Source organism: Ceratotherium simum, chromosome 20 (genome assembly GCF_057802395.1).
Source record: "Ceratotherium simum simum isolate JZ-2026a chromosome 20, ASM5780239v1, whole genome shotgun sequence".
NCBI lineage: Eukaryota > Metazoa > Chordata > Mammalia > Perissodactyla > Rhinocerotidae > Ceratotherium > Ceratotherium simum.
Window position 1 is genome coordinate 667823 of NC_141919.1, and position 24426 is coordinate 692248.

The 24426-nt window shown below is 38.2% G+C and overlaps 1 protein-coding gene across 10 annotated transcripts in view; it reads left to right on the forward strand.

Moving 5' to 3' along the window:
* Positions 1-16517, forward strand: part of LOC147914324 (uncharacterized) — a 46013-nt gene extending 29496 nt beyond the window's left edge. For 7 of the 10 annotated variants that reach the window (XM_087444251.1, XM_087444255.1, XM_087444256.1 and 4 more), the window contains 2 exons: positions 8184-8279; positions 9255-16514. In XM_087444251.1, the coding sequence (XP_087300377.1) occupies positions 8184-8279; positions 9255-11119 (1961 nt within the window). In that variant the 3' untranslated portion in view covers positions 11120-16514. Of the gene's footprint in view, positions 1-8183; positions 8280-9254 lie in introns of all 10 variants that reach the window. The other 3 variants (XR_015555338.1, XM_087444258.1, XM_087444259.1) reach the window with 3 other exon arrangements.
* Positions 16518-24426: the final 7909 nt, after the last annotated feature.

Consider the following 24426-nt stretch of genomic DNA (forward strand, 5'->3'; position numbering starts at 1 on the left):
GAAAATTATAGCTATAAACACATACATTAAATAAGAAGACAGATCTCAAATCAATAACCTAACTTTACACCTTAACAAACTAGAGAAAGAAGAGCAAATGAAATCTAAAGCTAGCAGAAGGAGAAAATAGAAATTAGAAAAGAGATAAGGAATAAAAAAGCAATAGCGAAAATCAATGAAACCGAAAGTTGATTATTTGAAAAGATCAACAAAATTCACAAACCTTAGCTAGATTAAATAAGAAAAAAAGAGAAGTCTCAAATTACTAAAATCAGAAATGAGAGTACTACCAATTCTATAGAAATAAAAATAATTATAAGAGAATATTAGCAATAGTATGTCAACAAATTGGACAATCTAGATGAAATGGACAAATTCCTAGAAACATGATCTTCTAAAACTAAATCATAAAAAAATAGGAAATCTAAATTAATGTATAAGTAGTTTCTAGTACCATTCTCCAATAAAAGGAACCAAAATTCCATGGAGACATGGCTGATTCTAGGGCTGGGGCATGGAACATACAAGTTGAATGTGGAGAACATAAGGAAATGCTCAAAAAACCAGAAAGATAAGGGCATGTCAAAGAACAAAGGAGCCAAATTGAAAGAGCTTCCAATAGCCAAAGCTGCAACAATTTGAGCAATAAAATAACATAGTGTTGGTTTATAACCCAAAGTATAAAATGCCTATGAGCCCATACTGATGTGAATGAGTGAATAAGTAAATAAATAAATGAGAGAGAAGAGAAAAATCTCTGATACAGAAGAATTCCTAATAATTTATGTACTTACTCTACCTTCAAGGAGGTGGAGCATAATTCCCCACCCCTTTAGTGGGCTGTGCCTAGTGACTTCCTTCTAAAGAGTACAATATGCACGGGGGAAAAAAAGTAACTTTACAGTGGAGAACCCTGGCATATACTACCTCAGCCAGGTGATCCAGGTTATCATCAGTAATAAGTCATGTTGGTAGCATACCCTTGATGAGATGGGATAAGAACAGCAGTCACTTTACCTCTGTGGTCTTGCTCCCAAAAATATAAACCCTATTTTTAACTTCGAGAAAACATCAGACAAACCCAAACTGAAGGATTTTTTGCAATGTCCTCTAAACTGTCAAGATTATCAAAAACAAGGCAAGTCACTTACAATCTAGAGGAGCCTAAGGAGACATGACAACTAAATGTAATGTGATATCCTAGATGGAATCGTGGAACAGGAAAAAGAGATTGGGGGAAAAAAGGAAATCTGAATAAAGTATGGATTTTATTTAATAATGTATCAATATTATATTGTTCGTTATGGTAAATCTGCTAGTAATATAAGATGTTAACAGTAGGGTAAATTGGGTGCAGGGTATACAAGAATTTTCCTTTCTTTCTTTGCATATTTTCTATGAATTTAAAGTTATTGTAGAATAAAGTTTATTAAAAAAATTCAATGCATATGCATAGCAGCAGAATGGAAAGGACAGAGGAAGAAAAATCACTGAACTTTATGACAGAACAATAGAAATGGTTCAGTCATTACAGAGAAGAAAAGAGACTGAATAAAAATGAACAGAGCCTTAGGGAGTATGGATCTACAACAAAACCTCTAACGTTTGTATCTTCGGAGTCTGAGGAGGGAGGGCATACAGATTCAAGAAGCTGGGCAATCTCCACACAGGATAAAACCAAAGGAATCCAAGCCAAGAACTCCATGACTTTCAAACTTATGAAAACTAAAGACAAAGAAAAAAATCTTAAAGGCAACAAGAGAAAAATGATACCTTATAAGGGAAAAACAATTTGAATGTATTTATGAAATGAATTTATTGTAGACAGCATATAATTGGGTTTTTTTTTTTAATCCATGAGTCAGTGTTCTGTAAATGGGAATTAGGTCACGTTGGTTAATAGTATTGCTCGTCTTCTATATCCTTAGTTATTTTTCATCTACTGGTTCTATCAGTTATTGCGAAAAATACAGTTACTGTCCAGCTATAATTGTGGATTTGGTTATTTCAGTTTTATCCAGATTTACTTCATATATTTTGAAGTAGTGTTATAAGGTAGAAAAACATTTAGGATTGTTTTGTCCTCTTGATGAATTATTCCCTTTATCATTGTGTAGCATTTCTCTTTATCCCAGATAATATTGCTTTCTTGTGACTTTTACTTTGACACTAATATAGTCACTCAGACTTTCTTTTTATTATGACTACATGGTATCTTTTTCTTTCCTTTTACTTATAACTTATCTGTGTCTTTATATTTAAAGTGGATTTCTTGTAGACATCATATATTTGAGTCTAGCTTTTATATTCAATATGTTAATCTCTGCCTTTTAATTGCAATGATTAGACCATTTATGTTTAATGTTATTATTGATATGGTTGGGTTTAAATGTACCATATGGCTGTTTGCTAACTATTTTTCCATTCTGTTTTTCCCTTTTTATTACTTTTGCTGCTTTCTTTGGATTAATTGTGTGTTTTTAATGATTCCATTACATCTATATTAGTGGTTTATTAGTTGTGCCTCTCTCCTGTGGTCATGTGGTTGTTTTAGCATTTATAATGTACATCTTTAACTTATCATAATCTATATTCAAATAATGTATTACTTCATATATATTACAAGAATCTTATAACAATTTCCCATTTTTTACCTTCCATCTCTTGTGGTATTGTTCACTTGTTGTTGTTTTAAAGATAATTTACCTTTCTTGAAAAAAGAGTTCTGAAAATGAGAAAAGTCTTTTATTTTTATCCTCATGTTTCCAGGTCATGGTGCTCTTTATTTCTGTGTGCAGTTGTGCACTGCTTAATGACAGGAATCCATTCTGAAAATGCTTTATTAGGCAATTTTGTCATTATGTGAGCGTCATAGAGTACACTTACACAAACCTAGATGGTACAGCCTACTACACACCTAGGCTATATATATGGTAGAGCCTGTTGCTCCTAGACTATAAACCTATACAGGATGTTACTGTACTGAAGACTGTAGGCAGTTGTAACACAATGGTAAGTATCTTTGTATTTAAATATATCTAAACATAGAAAAGGTACAGTAAAAATATGGTATAAAAGATAATAAATGGTACCCCTGTATAGGACACTTATATGAATGGAGCTTGCAGGACTGAAAGTTGTTCTGGGTGAGTCAGTGAGTGAATGTGAAGGCCTAGGACATCACTGTACACTACTGTAGACTTTATAAACACTGTACACTTAGGCTACACTAAATTTATTTAAAAAATTTTTTCTTCAATAATACCCTTACTGTAACTTTTTTGCTTTATAAACGTTTTAATTTTTTTTAACTTCTTAACTCTCTTGTAATAACACTTTGCTTAAAACACAAACACATTATACAGCTGTACAAAAATATTTTCTTTATATCCTTATTCTATAAGCTTTTTTCTATTTTTAAATTTTTTTCTTATTTTTTAAACTTTTTTGTTAAAAACTAAGACACAAACACACACATTAGCCTAGGCCTACACAGGATCGGGATCATGAATATCACTGTCTTCCACCTCCACATCCTGTCCCACTGGAAGGTCTTCAGGGACAATAACCCACATGGATCTGTCATCTCCTATGAAGAACGCCTTCTTCTGGGATACCTGCTGAAGGACCTGCCTGAGGCTCTTCTTGAGGAGGTGTCACTCTTTTCAGAAATATGTCCATGTTGGTTTACTTGGTTTCTTTTTTGTTTTTGTTTTTCATTATATATTTGCTTGTAAGCAGATAAAGCACCCATGAACATTCATTCCTCTCTATTAATGAAAACATTTCAGTGTTGGGTCCATGTTTTCAGGCTTTTTAAGGAGCTTGTTGAGGTCTGCAAAAGCTTCTGCTAAACTCATCACTGTGAATTTTCTTGGAGGTTCTTCTTTTTCTTCTTCTGCGGTTTCCTTTTCTCTTGCCTCTTCTTCAGCTGTGCGTTCCTGTTCCAATTCCAACAGCTCCTCATTAGTCAGTTCCTCAGGAACCACCTCTGGGAGCTCCTCACTGTCATCCTCTTCCACACCCAGGTTAAAGTTGTTTGCCATCTCAACCACAGCCTTGTTGATTTTTGCAATTTCTTCATCCTTGGCAAATCTTTTCAAGTCGTGGACAAACCTCTTGAGTGTCTCCTTCCAGATGCCATTCATACACTCCTTGGTGAAATCACCCCACGCCCAAGCAAGGTTCTGCAGTCATAGATGTTGTCATCTTTCTAGAGTTGTATCAGTGTCTTCCTCAGTTGCAGCAATAGCCTGAGCAGAGGTCCTCCTCAGGTAGTAGGCCTTAAAAGCTGCTCTAACTCCTTGATCCATTGATGAGATTAAAGAGGTGGCATTTGGAGGGAGAAACACCCTTTGATATTGGGATGAAGATCACCAATAAAAGGAGGAGGTCTGGGAGCATTATCAACAATAAGCAAAATCTTGAAAGGTATGTTATTCTCCAAACAGTACTTATCCATTTCGCTGGCATAGCAATTCAGGAGGGCATCTTGGAAGAGGAGCTGTGTCACGCATAACTTCTTATTGCTCCTGTAGTACACTGGCAGTGTGTGCTTACTGACATGCTTGAAGGCCCTGAGGTTCTCACTGTGCCACATCACAAAGGGTTTCAATTTGTAGCCTTTAACATCGCTTCCCAAGCAAGACTGTTATCCCGTCCTTAAAAGCCTTGAAACCTTGCGTTGACTTGGCCTTCTTAGGGGTGAAAGTCCTTTCAGGCATCCATTTCCAGAATAGGGAGGTTTCATCCATATTGAGTATTTGCTCTGGCAAGTAATTTTCCTTTACAATCAGCTTATCTAGAGTTTCCAAAAAATTCTTCCGCTGCCTTCTCATCAGCATTCACAGACTCACTACTCACTTTCACACTATGTAATGAATAATGATTCTTGAATTGGTTAAACCACCCAGAGCTAGCAGTAAATTCAGCGTTGTAGTTTGATCCAATCTTTTCCTTCAACATTGCAAACAAACTTTTTGCTTTGGCCGTGATCGTCATGGTGTTGAAAGGGATATGCTTCTGTGTCTGGCCTTCAATCCAGGTCATGAGAAGTTTCTCCACACCTGATATAGGCCTTTCTCGCATTTTTGTTAGTGTCATTCCTTTCCATGAAGCAGATCTTTTAACAGCTTCCATCACCTTGTTCTTCAGGATTGTAGCTATGGTGGAATTGAACATGCCTAACTGGCGAGTAGTAACCATCACTGATTTTCCACCTTAATAGTCCTTAATCACTTAATTTTGTTTCCAGGTCAGTCGCTTGATGTAGCGTCTTAATGGCAACATTAGCAGTGGATTTTGTACCTTTAGGGGCCATGGTGAACAAAACAGTGTGAGATTAAATTAAGCACAAGAGAAAATGATGCAATCAAGAGACACGGTAAACATGAGATGTATGAGGCTGCTCCCAGTGTAACACGGCATACTGTTTTATGGTATTCCTTTTTTTATAAGTAGAAAGAGTCTACTCTAAAATAACGATAAAATGAATAGTATAGTAAATACATATACTAGTAACATAGTCATTTATTATTATCAAGTATTATGTACTGTACATAATTGTATGTGCCATACTTTTATATGACTGGCAGTGCAGTAGGTTTGTTTACACCAGCATCACCACAAACACATGAGTAATGCATTGTGCTATGGCATTATAATGGCTATGACGTCACTAGGCTATAGGAATTTTTCAGCTCTGTTATAATCTTATGGGACCACCATTGTATATGCAGTCCATTGTTAGCCAAAACATCATTATGCAGCGCATGACTGTATAAATCCAGATTTCCCCCTGATAGCATTTTTCTTCTGTCTGAAGAATTTTTTCTGTAATACCTATCAGGTGGAGATAAATTCTTTCAGCTTTTGTTTGTCTGAAAATGTCTTTTATTTGCTAAGTATAGAATTCTAGGTTGATTTTGTTTTCTTTCAGTACTTTAAAATTGTCACTTCAGGGCTGGCCCCATGGCTTAGTGGTTAAGTGCTCACGCTCTGCTTTTGGAGGCCAGGGTTCGGATCCCAGGCATGCACTGACGCACCACTTCTCTGGCCATGCTGAGGCCGCGTCCCACATACAGCAACTAGAAGGATGTGCAGCTATGACATACAACTATCTACTGGGGCTTTGGGGGAAAATAAATAAATAAAATTATAAAAAAAAATAAAATAAAATTGTCACTTCATTGTCTTCTGGCTTGTATAATTTCTGACAAGTAGCATTCATCCTTAGCTTTGTTCCTCTGTACATATTACATCTTTCTCTATCTACTTAAGATTTTCTCATTATCAGTGGTTTTCAGCAATTTGATTTTAATGTATCTTGGTATGATTTTCTTCATGTTTCTTCTCCTTGGAATTTATTTAGCTTCTTGGATCTGAGAGTTTATACACTTCATCAAAATTTGAACATTTGCCCATTATTTCTTGAAATTTTTTTTATTTTTCTTTTTTCCTTCTAAAATGCTAATTATACATGTGTTAGACTATTTGATCTTATCGCACACGTCACAGATAATGCTGTTTATTATTTTCTAGTCTTTATTCACGGTGAGTTTCTTATTTCATAGTTTTCATTGCTATGCCTTAAAGTCATCAATCTGTCTTAGGTCATTTCTCCTTTATATGTTATCTATACTCTTTAATAATCCTATTCAATGTTTTCTTATTTGTTGTTTGGTTGATTTGTTTTCTCATTTCAGGTATTTTTCATATTTAGAATTTCAGTTTGGAACTTCTTAAATAAATTTCCTTTTTCTTTTCATCACGTTAATGTTTTTCTTTCTCTTCTTGAACATATGGCATATATTCACTGTTTTAATGGCCTTGATTATTAGCTTTATCATGTGTGTCATTTCTTACTCTGTTGCTACTGATTTTTGTCTTTGATGAGAGTTTTATATCCCTGCTTCTGTTCATAACTAGTAATTTTTATTGGGTGCTGGATGTTATGACTTTTATATTTTAGCTGCTAGTTTTGTTATATTATTTTAAATCTTTTGGGGCCTTTTCTGGGATGTAGTTAAGTTATTTGGAATTAATTTAATCCTTTCAAGTATTGCTTTAAGCTTTGTTATGTTGGATTCAGAGCTCACTTTAGTCTGGGACTAATGAGGTTCCTCTTCTCAGAAATACATACCCTTCTGGTTATTCTAACCAATTGGCCGTGAATTAGGAGAGTTTTCTACCCTGGCTGGTGAGAACAGAAACCTCTTACCTCTGTGTGTGCTTTGGTGATTTTTCAGCCTACTCTTTTTCACTGGTCTTTTCTCTACACACTTGCACAAGTTAGTACTCAGGAGACCCTTCTGCAGATCTCCAAGACTCTGTATCAGTACAGCTCTTTCTTCTTTGGTATTTTATCCTAAAAATTCTAGTTGCCATGTCTACCTTAAAATCCAATTCTGTCGCCTCAACTTAGTCAGCCAGGCTCTGTTTTGGTGCTCTCTTTTTGTGCTGTGGGTTGGAAACTCTCAGCAGTAAGTGGTGACAATCAAAGGGCTCACCTCATTTGTTTCCCTATTCTCAGGTGTCTCTGTCTGCACTGCCTGTTGTCTAAAGTCTAAAAACCATTTCATATAGTTTGTATGGTTTTTTAGATGTCTGATATGGAGGGGGAAATCAGTTCCTTTTACTCCATTATGGCCAGATTTGGAAGTCCTTATGAAATCTCTTATTTGAAACACAATGACCATGTTAGAATTTAATGTTATTTAGGCTTGTGATTCAGGAGTTTAAGGAGACTGATTCTTTAAAGTATAAGAAAATGTTTTTTGGGGGCTGGCCTGGTGGCGTAGCAGTTAAGTTCACCCTTTCCACTTTGGTGGCCTGGGGTTCACCAGTTCGGATCCTGGGCTAGGACCTACTCTGCTCATCAAGCCATGGTGAGGCATCCCACATAGGAAACTACAACTCTACAACTATCATATACAACTATGTACTGGGGCTTTGGGGAGAAAAAAAACAGAAAAGGAGGAAGATTGGCAACAGATGTTAGCACAGGGCCAATCTTCCTCAAAACAAAAAACAAAAACAAAAATGTTTTTCCTTGTCACTTCCTCCCAAAAAAGTTCTGGTAAGCACCCTCAATGTGCTGCTTCTGAAGCTGTATCTTCCTATACATTGAGAAACCGTAAAACTTATGCAGTTAACTCAAGTGCTAAATTATTTCCCATTTATAGGGTACTGCTTTACAAAACCAGAACTAATCTTCACACTGGAACAAGAAGAAGATCCATGGTTATTAAAGAAAGAATTTCTAAGCCAAAACTCCCCAGGTGAGTTTTTGAATACTGGCAGAAGGCATCCAAGAAAATTAGATCCAAAGTGATTGGCTAGAAGTGAGCAATTTGAAATGTTTTTCAGCACTCTCCTTTTAGAGGCCTTTACATTTGAATTTTAGAAATAATAGTAAAATGTAGAATTGGGAAAGCTAACAAAAGGAATAAATTGTAAGCATGTTGATATTCTCATCTTTAAAAGATGGGAGCTTAGTTTACCATTTGAAGATGAAAAATTAAGTAATGGATGTATACCTAACAGTAAAAAAATAAAAACTAAGAAAGGTTAATAAAGCAGATAAATCCACTGAAAGCCCTTCTCCATTGATTTTTGTTATCTACTTAGTGCCGTAATCCTTGTTGAATTCATCCCATTCTCTACATTTTCTCTTCCCAGGATCCAACTCTTCTTAAATATATCCTCTATTCTTAATTATTCCTTTCCTTTGTATCTTCTTCTTTAACCAATTTTGAAAATTGTACTTTAAGATGCCAAATATGTATATATTCATTTCTAGTTTCCTCTTTTCCACTACAAAAAGGTTTTTTAACAACACAAAAGAGAGAATACACACTTGGAAATTACTTTATTGTTGGGGAACTGAGCCAAAAACCAAGGAGTCAAATACATAATAGGGCACATGTCTCTAAGTCCCATTCCATACGAAGCGCGTTAAATATCATAAAGTATTTTGGGACTGGCCTGGTGGCGCAAGCGGTTAAGTGCGCGCACTCCGCTGCGGCGGCCCGGGGTTCACCGGTTTGGATCCCAGGCAGGCGCCGATGCACCGCTTGGCAAGCCATGCTGTGGCAGTGTCCCATATAAAGTGGAGGAAGATGGGCACAGATGTTAGCCCAGGGCTAGTGTTCCTCAGCAAAAAAGGAGGAGGATTGGCAGATGTTAGCACAGGGCTGATCTTCCTCACACACAAAAAAAAAATCATAAAATATTTTTAATTTTCTCATTTTTAGAAGAATCCCAACCTGAGGAACTCTCAGAGAGGAGCCTAGAAAACCAAGGCAAACGTTTGTGGCAAGTTTTATTTACCAACCAATCATTGACTACAGAGCAAGGAATTTCAAGAAAACCATGTAATCTGGACATAAACGTTTTTCCTGCAATAACAATGCCCTGTAAATTTGACACTACAGGGCCTACTTACTTGCGTCTCAGCTCTTTGGCCCCACACTGTCAATATTCAAGAAAGAAGGCTCATGAGCTTAATGTATGTGAGAAATGGCTCCTCAGTATTAAGGATGACAGAAGTAATACTGGAGAGAAATCTTTTGTTTATAGTAAAAATGTGAAAGCCTTTGGTCATAAAGAGGAAGTTATTCGGCATCAGACAATTCAGACTGTGGGGCAAGCTTCTGAATATAATGAATGTGAAAAAGCTTTCCTTGAAAAGACTGCCCTTTTTACATCTAAGAGTACCCACTCAAAAGTGAAATATTATAAATTTGGGGAAAACCGTTGTGATAAATCAACCTTTATAGTCTGTCATAACAGTCATTCAGAGGAGAAGAGTCACTGTGAATTTAATGAATATGAATGCACTGAAAACAGAAATAATTTCAGTAGGATCACTCAAAGAGCTGACAAAGAAGGGAAATCTTGCAGCCAAAAATCACACAGTAGAGAACATCAGAAAATTCATATAGCGGTGAAACCTTTTGAATATGGAAGGAATTTCAGCCATAATTCAGCCCTCCCAGTGCATCAGAGAACTCATAGAACAAATAAATCCTCTGATCTTGACACATGTACAGAGACATTGGGTTACCAGTCAACTTTTAATATACATCAGAGAACTCACATAATGATGAAATCCTATGAGTGTAATGAATGTGGAAAATCCTGCTCTATGAATTCACACCTGATTCAGCCTCAGAAAAGTCACACAGGAGAGAAACCCTATGAATGTCATGAATGTGGGAAGGCTTTCACTGAGAAGTCACGCCTAAGAAAACATCAGAGAACTCACACAGGAGAGAAACCCTATAAATGTGATGGATGTGAGAAAGCTTTCAGTGCAAAGTCAGGCCTAAGAATACATCAGAGAACTCACACAGGGGAGAAACCCTTTGAATGTAATGAATGTGGGAAATCTTTCAACTACAAGTCAATCCTCATAGTACATCAGAGAACTCACACAGGGGAGAAACCCTTTGAATGTAATGAATGTGGGAAATCTTTCAGCCACATGTCAGGCCTAAGGAATCATCGGAGAACTCACACAGGAGAAAGACCATATAAATGTGATATATGTGGGAAGGCTTTCAAACTGAAGTCAGGTCTAAGAAAACATCATCGAACTCACACAGGGGAGAAGCCCTATAAATGTAATCAATGTGGGAAAGCTTTCGGTCAGAAATCACAACTCAGAGGACATCATAGAATTCACACAGGGGAGAAACCCTATAAATGTAATCATTGTGGGGAGGCTTTCAGCCAGAAATCAAACCTCAGAGTACATCAGAGAACTCACACTGGGGAGAAACCCTATCAATGTGATGAGTGTGGAAAAACTTTCAGGCAGAAATCAAATCTCAGAGGACATCAGAGAATTCACACAGGGGAGAAACCCTATGAGTGTAATGAATGTGGAAAAGCTTTCAGTGAGAAGTCAGTCCTAAGAAAACATCAAAGAACTCACACAGGAGAGAAACCCTATAATTGTAATCACTGTGGAGAAGCTTTCAGCCAGAAGTCAAACCTCAGAGTACATCAGAGAACTCACACAGGGGAGAAACCCTATAAATGTGATAAATGTGGGAAAACTTTCAGCCAGAAATCAAGCCTTAGAGAACATCAGAAAGCCCACATAGGGAATTAAAGATGTGAATGTAAAGAATAAGGAAAAACTCTAAGCTAGAAATCAAACCTTGGAGGCCGGCCCCGTGGCATAGTAGTTAAGTGTGTGTCCTCTGCTGCTGGCGGTCCAGATTCGGATCCCGGGCGCGCACCAATGCACTACTTGTCAGGCCATGCTGTGGCGGCATCCTATATAAAGTGGAGGAAGATGGGCACAGATGTTAGCCCAGGGCCAGTCTTCCTCAGCAAAAAGAGGAGGATTGGCAATGGATGTTAGCTCAGGGCTGATCTTCCTCACAAAACAAAAAGGAAAAAAAAGAAATCAAACCTCACAATACAAAAGAGAATACGTAGGAGAGAAACCCTTATGAATATAAAGAACACTTGGAAGTTCCTCTGCAAGATACCAACCTTCACTAAACATCAGAGAACTTGCACAGGAGAGAAATTCTTGAAATATATTTTATATGGGTAGCCTTTCATCCAGAGTGCAGTCCTCATTGTGGATCAGACAACTCACCCAGCAAAGAAATTCTATAAAGATAATGAGTATGAGAAATACTCTGTGCCCTCAATCTCCAGAAAACTCACACCACAGAAAAGCTCTGGGAATGTAATAAAAATGTGAAAACTTTGTACCAGCAATCAAAACTCATTCATCATCAGAGAAATCACACAGTGAAAAAACAGATTGTAATAAGTGTATGATAACTTTCAGCCAAAAACCAGCTTTCTCAGTACAGCAGAAGATACACAGAGGGTAGAGACCTCATTAAGTATATCAACACAGACAAGAAATGAGGTAATAGATGTGGGAATCCTTCTACTATAAGTCACCCCTCAATTTGACTTATACGGGGGTAATCCCCATATGTCATATAATGACCATTAATTGTTCCACCAATAACCATTTCCTCTTCTCTTTCATGCTAAACCTAGTCCAAATTTCTCAACCACTCTTGTCATTCAAATGGGGTCATATTAGTAATCTCTGGCTAGTGGGATGTGGGGGTCAATGACAAGTCTCGTTAAATACATCCCTTAAATTCTCAATGTTTTCTTCTGTCCCTTATCAGAATGGAGTGGAGATTACCCCCAGTGAAACCATGGGGTTCATGTACTGAAGATGGGAGAGTGCAAGATGCAAGGACACAGGGTCAAAGAGTGACTGTGGAATGGAGTTTTTTGCTCCGTGTACACAGACTTTTTGCAGCAGGGAAATAAACTTGTTCTTTCCTGAGCATCTACAGGTTTGGGTATACTTAACACAAACATATACTTACCAGCCCTCAGTTAACAATGTGTATGAATATGATTTCTGTGGACATCTGAAGTCAGTGTATATCAGAAACATCACACAGGACAATCCCCTGACAACATCCTAAATGACCATAGTTTTTATCCACAACTCTTCCTCATCAGTCAGGTAAATATCAGGGGAAGAAATCCAACATTTCAACATATGTAGGAAATCCTTTATCAAAAAATATCTCATTAAATATCTGATAATTGAGTTGTGAATGTGTGAAAGTTTTCAAGTCATCAAACTTGAATATCTCTCAGAGTGTTACAAGGGGAAAATCTATCAATTTGAGAAAGGCAAGAAATAGCCTTTACCTAGAAATTGTTATATCAAAACTGTTGTTTCATATGTATTAAAACATATAATGAAATATAACAGTATTTATTCATGAACATTCACTAGAAGAAGAAGCTTTAAAAGAACAAGAAATAAATTGTGTAAATTGAACAGCATTGAATGTATGTATTTTCTGAGTTCTCTGTTGTTTATCTGTGTATATGTGCATGCCACTTAACACATATTTGTTTTATATGTGTATTGGAACTCAACATCATTGTGATAGAATTGTGTACCTCTTGCTTAGTAACTATTCTGACATCAGCTACATTTTGCCACATGTATATTAATAACAAATAAACCTTTTACAGGAAGTATCTGAAAATTCAGAATCCCATACTACATTTCCTTTCTCCTGCTGCCTTCTGACCTGTGCATGTAGGAAAAGCCATTGTTACTAAACTGTCTCCTTTCAAAGAAGCCAAACAATATTTTCTATGTACTTTTGTGTTGTCTCAGGGTCACCAGTACATTTAAAACATATACATTTAAGCATCTGTGCCCCCCCCACACAAATATGTATATTTATATATATACACACACACATACATATCTTCAGTGTTACTGATTCTTTCCTCAGCTGTGTCAGGTATACTGGTGAGCCCTTTGAACTCATCACTGTGGTACTGTGTTTTTTATTTCTAGCATTTAAAGTTTATTATACTTTCCATTTCTCTGCTGAAATAACCTATCTGGTCTTGCGTGATGTCTAGCTTCTCCATTACAGTCATGTTATATGGCATTTGGCATTCTCTGTCTCAGTTAAGCAACTGCTTGGGCTCTTGTTTCTCCCTGCAGCCACCTAGCTTTCCAGACTTTGGGTTAGTTTTTTGCTGTGCTATCTCAGATGTCTGATGCATTCAAGAAAAGTTTTCAAGTCTGCCCAGCTGTTTTCTTGTTTTATGGATAGAGGCAATACTCTTTCCTGCTCGCTACTTATCTGAGCTATAACTGAAAATTGTCAGTTGATTTTTGACAAATGTTCCAGGGTAATTTGATGGGGAAAGGATGACTTTTCAAAAATGGTGATAAAATAACTGGATATTCACATATTTTAAATGCAACTTGATGTTTACACCATAATTTCATATTTCTTCAAAATAAATCATAGACCTAAACAAAAGAGCCAACAGTACAAAATTTGTTAGACAACATAGAAGAAACTAATTGTACTTTGAGACACTGAGATTTTTTAAGATATAACACAAAAAAGCATGGAACATTAAAGCAAAAAAGATAAGTTGGAGTTTATTAAAATTTAAAGTGTCTGCTTTTCAGGATTTTGAGAAAAAAATCACAGATTGGGAGAAATGGAATTATCGAGAGAAATAGAATTATGGACAAAGATACAATTATCTGACAAAGGCTTGCATCCACAATATGTAAAGAATGTTCATAATGCAATAATAATACAAACAACGCAGTTAAAATGGGCAAAACAGGAAAAGATTAAAACAGGCATTTCATAAAAGAAGATACATGTAGATGGTTACTAAGTACTAGAAAAGATGTCCAAAGCTTTAATCATCAAGGAAGTGCAAATTAAAACTATAATGTGATAGCATTACAAATCCATTTGATAGTTCCTTATAAAGGTAATGATACCTTACCTACAACCAACAATTTCAGTTCTAGGTATCTACCCCCAGAGAAACATAAAGAATTATACAAAAAGAATTTTTAAATAATTTTTTAAAGAATTGTACCAAAATTCATAATAGCCCCAAATTAGAAAGAACCTAAACGTCCATCAACAGATAAATGTATAAACAGTGATACTACCTTACAATGGAATACCACTCAGCAATAAAAAGAAAGGAACTATTAATGCATATAACAACATTGATAAATCTCAATAAGATTAGGCTGGGAAAAGAAGCCAGGCACAAGAAAGTAGTGCTGTGTGATTCCATTTATATGAAATTCTAGAAAAGACATCTAATCTGGAGAGAGAGGAAGCAGACCATTGTTTGCCTAAGAGTAGGGGTGAGGATTAACTGCATAGGAGAACAAGGGGATGTTTTAGTGTGATGGAATGTTCTATATCTAGATTGTGGTAGTGTTTACAAAGCTGTATAAATTTTCACAACTCATTAAAATGAGTTGTGAAAATGTACCAAAAATGTGTACAGTTTATTACACCTCAATACAGTTGATTTTAAAAATTATAAAAGTGAATATTGGATCCCCAGTGTATTATGAGACCCAGCATTTGCCAAGTGGCTTACTGACTTTACTCCGTGGGTATTTATTCCCTTCCTCCCACCCATATGGCTGTGTGACCTTGGGGAAGTCAATTCTTTATGTTCCTTAGTTTCCTCATGTGTGAAATGTGCATAATGATGGTAATTACTTACAATCCTTTTGGGAGGCATTTTCTAGTTAATCTATGTCAGTACTTAATGCCTGGCACAGAGTAAATAAGTAAATAATAGCTATCATCATTATTTTACTAGTATCATTAAAAATCAAAATAAAAGTCTGTGTTCCTTAAAAGAGCTTGAAGCAAGATTATAATTCATAATAAAACAGAAGAATGAATTAGGCGTAAAGGAGACGCAGCCTTGATGTGATGGGTAGGTGGGAGTTCCTCACACTATGGTGGTATCAATTATGCTAACTCTCTACCCAATGACACAATTTCTGAAATTTTTGAAGCCTCAGGCCCTATTATCTGGCTGATGTGACTTAGACCAAAACATTTTCTAATTATCCAGTTCCCAGGAAATTGCTTTTCCACAAAGGCAGAAAAAGCACCCCTATGACTCTAACTCTCCTCCTCCCCCCCAGAGATTCTCTCTGATGGAAGCTTTTAGAAGCCAAAACTAAGCTGAAGTATTGTCACTTGGGTTCTCCGCTACAGTCCAGGGTAGCAGGTATACAAACCAGATGTATAAACATGCTAGAGAGAAGTCGCACTTCAGGATAGTACTGACAACATACACACACACAAAACTGCTCGCAACATATAATGCCACTGCTGCCATAAGTTCTGTTTCTCTGTTATACTGAAGGTGATTTCAGGTGTGACCCATGGTGCCTTTTAACACAGGAGCTGCATCCTGAGTTCTCTTGTGTAATGGAATCACATCATGGTGACCCCCTGAGAAAAGAGGACTCAGACATCAGCAGCTGATTTGGCTCTAATCATGGGCAAAAGGCAAGAGGTTTTACATTCTTCACCACAAGTGTGACAGGACCTAAAAAAAACCCCCACCATTTCAAGTAGTAGAGTGTCCCCTAGCAATGTATAGAGTTCATGGGGGCAGGACTTGGGCCAGAGTTTGAGAACTCATCTTCTGGGTCGCTGGATAATGTTGACAAGGACCTTGAGGGGAGACTGAGCTCACTTCTCAGAGGCCCTTCCGTATTTCCAAGGGAAGCACTCATCAGTGGTGTGGGCATGACTATCTGTAAGTGCTTCAGCAGCAGACAATGTGAAATCCAATGAAGTGATGAGACAGAAGCAGTCTTTTATTTGGTAGTATAATTTATTTTCATATCAAAATTATTGGAACAGGGCAGAACACAGAAACACAGGCATACCTCATTTTATTGCACTTTTGACAAGATATTGCATTTTTATAAGACTCCACCAGCAAAAAAAATTACAATTTGCTGAAGGCTCAGATGACGGTTAGCAATTTAGTATTTTTTGTGTGTCTGTGAGGAATATCAGCCCTAGCTAACATCCATGCCAATCCTCCTCTTTTTGCTGAGGAAGATTGGCCCTGGGCTAACATCTGTGCCCATCTTCCTCCACTTTATATGGGACGCCGCCACAGCATGGCCTGACAAGCGGTGCATCAGTGCGCACCAGGGGTCCGAACCCCAGGCCGCCAGCAGCGGAACGCTTGCACTTAACCTCTGCGCCATGGGGCCGGCCCTAGAAATACAGTATTTTTTAATTAAAGTTTGTACATTGGTTTTTTAGACAATGCTATTGCACACTTAATAAACTACAGTATAGTGTTAACATGACTTTTATATGCATTGGGAAACCAAAAAATTTATGTGACTCGCTTTATTGCAATATTTGCTTTATTGTGGTGGTCTGGAACCAAACCACAATATCGCCAAAATATGCCTGTAGTCACACGATATAGGAAAACAAGTATAGAAGGTTATAGTGAAAAGATGGAGTCTACTGTACATAAGTGTGCAACAGAAACCATTAAGTTGCCATCAGTTTTAATTGCTGGACCTCACTCCCTGCATTAATGCTCTATATCCACATATTATATTTAAAATGGAAATGAGGGTTTCAGTTCTTTATTTTTCCATCTGCATCACATGTTTCAGTAACTTATTCTTGGAAAAAGCAAAACCCAATGTCTGCTTTCCCATAAGAGGATGAACAATGTCTTATTCGGGGCCCACAGGCCGAGTGCTTGCCCCACAGACCCCACAGAAGCCCCATAGCAGCTGCAGGTCCCTGGGCAGGAAGGTGAACCTCCTGGCATGGATAGCAGAGGCTGGAGTCTTCAAACAGGCCAACCAGGTAGCCCTCAGGGGCCTCCTCTAAAGCCCTGATGGCCCCACTCTGGAAGACAAGTCGGGCTGCAAGGTTCGAGCAACTTTCCAGACCAGTATTTGTAAAGGGCTGTTGATCAGAAGCTCCTGCAATTTCTGGTACTGCCTGATTTCACAGAGAGCGACAGTCTGGGGTAGGTAACTGCGACACCAGCAAGGAGTGCTGTCTTGCTGGCTGCTATGGTGCCAGGCACTTTCAGGGTCCTGGGGATCATCACACGAGTTTTTGCTGGTCGGCTTGGTGCAGCACTTCCCACACACTTGCCTTCTTTTCTGTGTGGTCTTCGAGAGCAAGAGTGGCCTCTGCCTGAAGGAGAGCACAGCAGCTGCAGACACAGACGACTTGAGCTCTGGACCACATCTAAGTGTGCATTTTCCTTAAACTTGGGCGCATCACTCCTTAATAGAGGTTCTCCACAGAAAGGAGTGCTTGAATGATGTTTCTAACAATCCAACACACTGGTGATTTGTTTTTGGATTATTCTATTTTTTTGTGGAAAAAGATGGTTCTAACAATCCAACACACTGGTGATTTGTTTTTGGATTATTCTATTTTTTTGTGGAAAAAGATGAATACAATTTTTAAAGTAAGTATGGTTTAGCCTCTTTGCCATATTTTTCCAATGTTTTCATATTATTTAGCTATAAATTCCCCCTTTAGCGCTGTTTTCACTGCATCCCATGATTTTAGTATATTGTGTTTTCCTTTTCACTTGTCTCTAAGTATTTTCTAAATCCCCTTGTGATTTCTTCTTTGATCTATTGTTTGTTTAAGAATGTGTTGTTTAATTGCCACAAATTTGTAAATTTTCCAGTTTTCCTTCTGTTATTGATTTCTATCTTCCTCCTGTTGTGGTCGTAAAAGAGACTTTGTATGATATCTTTTCAAATATATTGAGACTTAATTTGTATCCTAACATTTGGTCTCTCCTGGAGAATGTGCCATGTACACTTGAGACAAATATGTATTCTGTTGTTGGGTACAGTGTTCTATAAATGTCTGTTAGATATAGTTGGTTTATTTTCCTCATCTTCTATTTCCTTATTTATCTTCTGTCTGGTTATATTATCCATTATTGGCAGTGAGGTATTGAAGTCTCATTATTGTAGGAACATCTCTTCCTCAATTCTGTCAATTTTTGCTTTGTATATTTCGACAGCCTGTCATCATGTGTGTAAATGTTTATAATTGTTATATCTTCTTGCTGTATTGAACCTTTAATTAATATATAATGTCCTTCTTTGTCTTTTATAAACTTTTTTGACTTAAAGTCTATATTGTCTGGTAGTATAGCTACCCCTGCTCTCTTTTGGTTACTGTTTGTGTGGAATATTTTTTCTGTCCTTTCACTATCAACCAATTTGTGTCTTTGGATCTAAAGTAAGTCTCATGTAGAAAGCATAGAGTTCGATCATGGGCTTTTTTTAATCCATTCTGCCAATCTCTCTCTCTCTCTTTTTCTTTCTTTGTTTCTTTTTTTTGTGTGTGAGGAAGATTGGCCATGAGCTAACATCTGTTGCCAGTCTTCCTCTATTTTGTATATGGGACACCACCACACCATGGCTTGATGAGTGGTGCATCGGTCCCCGCCCGGGGACCAAACCCACAAACCCCGGGCCACCAAAGCGGAGCACAAAAACTTAACCACTATGCCACCAGGCTGGCCCCTCTCTTGATTTTAGTGTGTAATCCATTTAACATTTAAAGTAATTACTGACAAAGAGGAACTTGCTTCTATTTTACTTCCATTAAGTTTGCTATGTGTTGTCTATATGCCTTGTAGCTTTTTTGTCCCTCATTTCCCACATTCATCTTTTTTTACTTTTTTATAGTGAATCTTTTAAATTACCTTCTCATTTCCTTTTGTGTGTATTTGACAGCTATTTTCTTTGTGGTTACCATGGGGATTACATTTCACTTCCTAAAGTTATAATACTCCTAATTTATATCAGCTTAAACTTCAGTAACATACAAAAACTCTGCTCCTCCCCACCCCCTTTCAGTTATTGATGTCACAAAATTACATCTTCATACATTGTGTCCAAAAACATAAACTAATAATCAGCAGGTTTTATGCATTAATCTCTTAAATCATGTAGAAAACAAAAAGTGGAGTTACCAACCAAAGTTATAATAATACTAATTTTTATACTTATTTGTATATTTACCTTTACCAGAGGTCTTTATTTCCTCATATGAATTTGAGTTACCAGTGTCCTTTCATTTAAACTTGAAGGACTCCCTTTAGCATTTCTTCTGGAGAGGTCTAGTTGTTATGAACTCCATCAGCTTTGGTTTATCTAGGAATGCCTTAATTTCTGCCTCATTTTTGAAAGACAGTTTTACCAGATACAGGATTCTTAGTTGACAATAGTTTTTTCTTCAGCACTTTGAATATATCACCTCACTGCCTTCTGGCATCTCAAGTTTCATATGAGAAATCTGCTGATTATCTTATTGGGATGCCTTGTATGTGACGATTTGCTTCTCTCTTGCTGCTTTTGAGATACTTTGTGTTTCAAAAGTTTGATTACATTGTGCCTCCATGTCAGTGTTTGACTTTATCCTAATTGGGCTTTGTTGAGCTTCTTAGATGTTTATATTCATGTCTTCCATCAAATTTGGGAAGTTTTAAGTCATTATTTCTTCAAACAATCTCTCTGACCCTCTCTCTCAGACTTTCCCTCTCAGACTTCCACAATGCGTATGTTGGTCCACTTGATGATGTCTCACAGGTCCCTTAGGCTCTGATCACTTTTCTTAATTTTTTTTTCTATTTCTCAAACTCTATAATTTCCATTCTCCTATTTCAAGTTTGTTGGTTCTTTCTTCTGCCTGCTCAAATCTGCTTTTGAATTCCTCTATTGAATTTTTCATTTAAATTATTGTACTTTTCAGATCCAAAATTTCTTTTTGGTTCCTTTTTATGTTTTCTGTCTCTTTATTGATAATTCCATTTTGTTCATACATCATTTTCCTGATTTTGTGCACATTTTCTTTTAGCTCCTGGAGCATCTTTAAGACAGTTGTTTTAGGGCCGGCCCTGTGGCTTGGTGGTTAAGTGCGCGCGCTGCGATGCTGGCGGCCCGGGTTCGGATCCCGGGTGCGCATCGAGGCACCACTTCTCCGTTCATCCTGAGGCCGAGTCCCACATACAGCAACTAGAAGGATGTGCAGCTACGACACACAACTATCCACTGGGGCTTTGGGGGGAAAAAATAAAATAAATAAAAAAAGACAGTTGTTTTAAATATTTGTCTAGTAAGTCCACCATCCAGGCTTTTTAGGGACAGTTTCTCTTGATTTATTTTTTCCTTTGAATGGACAGTACTTTCTTTTTCTCTGTATGCCTTCTGACTTTTTTTGTTGAAAACTAGATATTTGTGTCCTATAATGTAGTGACTCCAGAAATCAGATTCTCTCTCTTCCCCCTGGGCTTACTGTTTTGTTTTGTTTGTTTTTAAACTGTTGTAGGATGTCTCTGCTAGGCATCAGCCTGATGTATAAATTTAAGGTCTTCTCAGGTCTTTTCTGAGCCTGCTCCTCTCCTGGGGCAGTCATGATGACTTTCTAAATTCCCTTACATGTGTGGTTGCTTTTAAATGTCCTCCTTAAATGTCTGGCTTCAAAAAAAATGAAAAATAGAGAAAAATGAAGGAGCAAATGGTCCTGGCCCTATAAATCCCCTAGAAGTTGCTTTAGCCTGGGGAGGAGGGGCTTACAACAATGGAGGTGGGGTTTTTAACAACTGCTGCCTGCTTCTGTGTCTGCACCTCAGTGATCAGAAACAGCAATCAGCAATCAAAACAGATACCTGATATTTGGAGGACAGGGTCTTTATTGCCCACCCTGGACCCACAAGCTGCATGCAGACTGCTCCAGGAACACATTCATGGTTGCCTGCAATGGGGTTGGGGGTATGGGAGATGGGTACTTGCTGTGGTGCTATGAGCTGAAATTAACTGCAATTGACAGGCCCAAGCCTTCCCCTGGAAGTTGCAAGCCTTCAATAGACTCCAGAGTTCCAAAATAGTTACAATAGACAGATTCTGCCAGCATAATTGTTGTCTAGGTGGAGAGACAGATTCCTGGTCCTTCCTAATCCCACCATTTTCCCCCTTGCTCCACCTCCTTTTCATATTTGAATTTAGTATGGTTAATAATTAAGGGACAATGTTTTGTTTTATTTCCATAACAGCATTATTAGCCATATTCAGTTCTATTGCTTATTTCTCAATGTTCTCCAGTTTGTGGCTTGGAAATTTTCATAGCTGAAGTCAATATCCCCAATCACTGGAAAGCGAAGTATATTGTTTCTAAGAAGCTAAACAGTTTAGTCAGGCTTTTGATGTATGATTTACGTTTTAAGTACTTTGTTTTATCTATAGCATTTTTCTTTAAGCCCATGGGAAAGATTTGTAATTGTGTTGGGTAGTTTTCTGAGAGTTAAGTCTCCCTACCCCATTATCTGGCAATCTTGCTATCAATTAATTATTAATTTCACTCTACCTGTTAAGTCCCACTTAGACTATTTGTGAAACTTAATTATGGGAGCCCTGGCGTCTTTTATTTTTCTAATCAGACATGGCTTTCAGGTGCCCTTCATTTCTGTGGAAGGGCTGTTTAGCAATAGTAAACCAAAGGCCCCTATGAATGGCTGTGGGCCATTGGGCAGAGCAACTCATCATGAAAATTTATTACCTTTTATTTTTTCACAAATCACCATAGCTAATTAGCATTGGTTCCTTCAAATTTGTTATTGGCTTGTATTAATCAAAATTAATTCACTGCATGAAATCATGTGTTGTATTTTACACCTATTTTGGTGTACTATTTTGTAGGGAAATGTGAATATTAGTAATGTAACTCAAAATTAATATGGTTATTGCAATGGCATTGAATTCTTTGGGTCTTGGTTTCTGAATGTGTTTTGTGCAATGGACAACTTTGGCAGTTCAGTGAAGACAACAGTCCTTGCCAATAAAGTTTTTAAATGCATAAAGTATAATAGGATACAATGAAAACCAAATGTACTAAAAGTAATCAAAAATATTTTTAAATATAAATTTGTGATATAGTAATAAAGGTGAACTTCATTAATGCATCAAACACAAAAATCTAGTGTCAGATTTGTTAACTACCATAATTTCAAAGTAGACATGAGCAAAGTAATATTTTTAAATACTTAGAATAACTGTTATGTGATATATGAGAATATTTGAGATTTCCTTTAGTAACAGAGTCATGGATCCTCCAATACTACTGAGACTTGTTGCTCCCACTCATAATAGAAGGAATAGATAAGTTTCAGTAAGGGGCCAGTTACATTAAAGATATAATTTTGAGTGATATAAGCAAGATGGAAGAATAGGTGGTCCTCAGCTTCAATCCCCCTCACAGAAAGACTGACTAGCAACTCTCCATAGACAAGACACCTTTCTGAAAATCTCAGAACCCAGGGGTGAGACTGAAGCACCCCCTTGGAACACAGAGAAAGAAAAGGACCACATTAGAAGGGTAAGAGAAGCAGTTTCACTTTGGCTACATTGCCCCTTTCCCAGGCTGTCACAGTGCCATGCTGAGAGCCCTCCTGGGCCTATGGTTTCTCCAGTAGGAAAAAGAGAGCCCAAGGTGGGCATGTAGGATCCCCAGCATTGCAAGACGCTACCCAGGAGGCCCACTTAGGTCTTCACTTCACAGGAAACACTGGGGGAATCAGTGGGGCTAGACCACTGGGAATCAGAGACAGAGAAGGGGGGCAGACACAGAAGGGCTTATAGCAACTAGCAGGAAGATCTCAGCAAGCCTGCTGGCAGTGGTGCCTGAGCCAAGATCCCAGCCAGTGGCTCTGCTCATTTGCAGAGCTGAGCCAGTGGCCCCATTTGCCCAGGGAGGTCAATCAGCAGTTCTGCCTGGTTTGGGTCCCCAAATAATGAGCCACCCCAACACAGGGAAATAAGAAAACAGCCCTGCCCAACTGCTGAACATAACCTCCAGCCCCGCCTGACCAGAAAACCCAAACAGTAACCCCAGGCAGGCTTAGAGCCCAGCCTACAGCCCCACCCAGCAGCAGATCCCAGTCTATCGCCTCACCTGATTGCTGAGTACAGCCTGCCTGAGTACAGGCATCACAGTCAGTGACCCCACCCAACCAGTAAGCCCAGGCAGTCACCCTGCCCAACTACAGAGCACAGCCTCCCACCCCACCCAACTGCAGCATACAGCTGGAGGCCCCACCAGATCAGGGGGACCAACAAGGGACCTCACCCAACAGTGGCACACAGCCTGCAGCCTGCCCAATCACAGAGCCAAGCGTGCTGCCCTGCTCAATTCAGAGCACAGCCTGCAACCCCACCTGATTACAGAACACAGCCTGAAGCCCTGTCCAGTAGCAAAGCCCTGCCTGTGGCCCTACCTGAATAAAGAGTCCAGCCAGTGGCACCATCTCTGGTAACTCAACCAAGTGAAATTTCAGAGAGCCTGCACCCCACCCAATCACACAGTCCAAGAAGCAGCTACCAATGCATTACCAGGCAACACAGCCTGCAATCACATCCAACCAGAGGTGATTGCAAAGCCCAACGAGTGGCCATGACTGACCATGAAATGCATCCAGCAGCCTCATTTGAACATGGAACCCTGCCAGCGCCTTCCCCCCAGCTCAGAGTACAGGCAGTGACCCTACCCAACTGGAGACCTTGACAGCAAGCCCCACCTGCTCACTGAAACTACCAGCTAGTCCAACCAGAACCCCAAGCTGAGCTGACTGGTGAAGGTCTTTGCCTGCAAAAGTTAACCTGTAAGTCTGGAAGAGGAGACCAGATCCTCAAGTGCACAGAAACCAATGCAAGGATATAAGGATCACAAAGAATCAGGTAAACATAACACTGCCAAAGGAAACTAATAAAGCTCCAAAAACTGATCCTAAAGAAATGGAGATCTATGAATGATGGACAAAGAATTTAGAATAATCCTCCCACAGAAGTTCACTAAACTACAAGAATACACAGACAACTTAATGAAATTAGGGGAAAAATACATGAACAAAATGAGAAGTTCAACAAAGAAATAAAAATAAAAAAATAGAATTGTAGAAATGAAGAATACAGTGACTACTGTTCTTCTTCTACTGAAGAACTCAGTAGAAAGTTTCAAC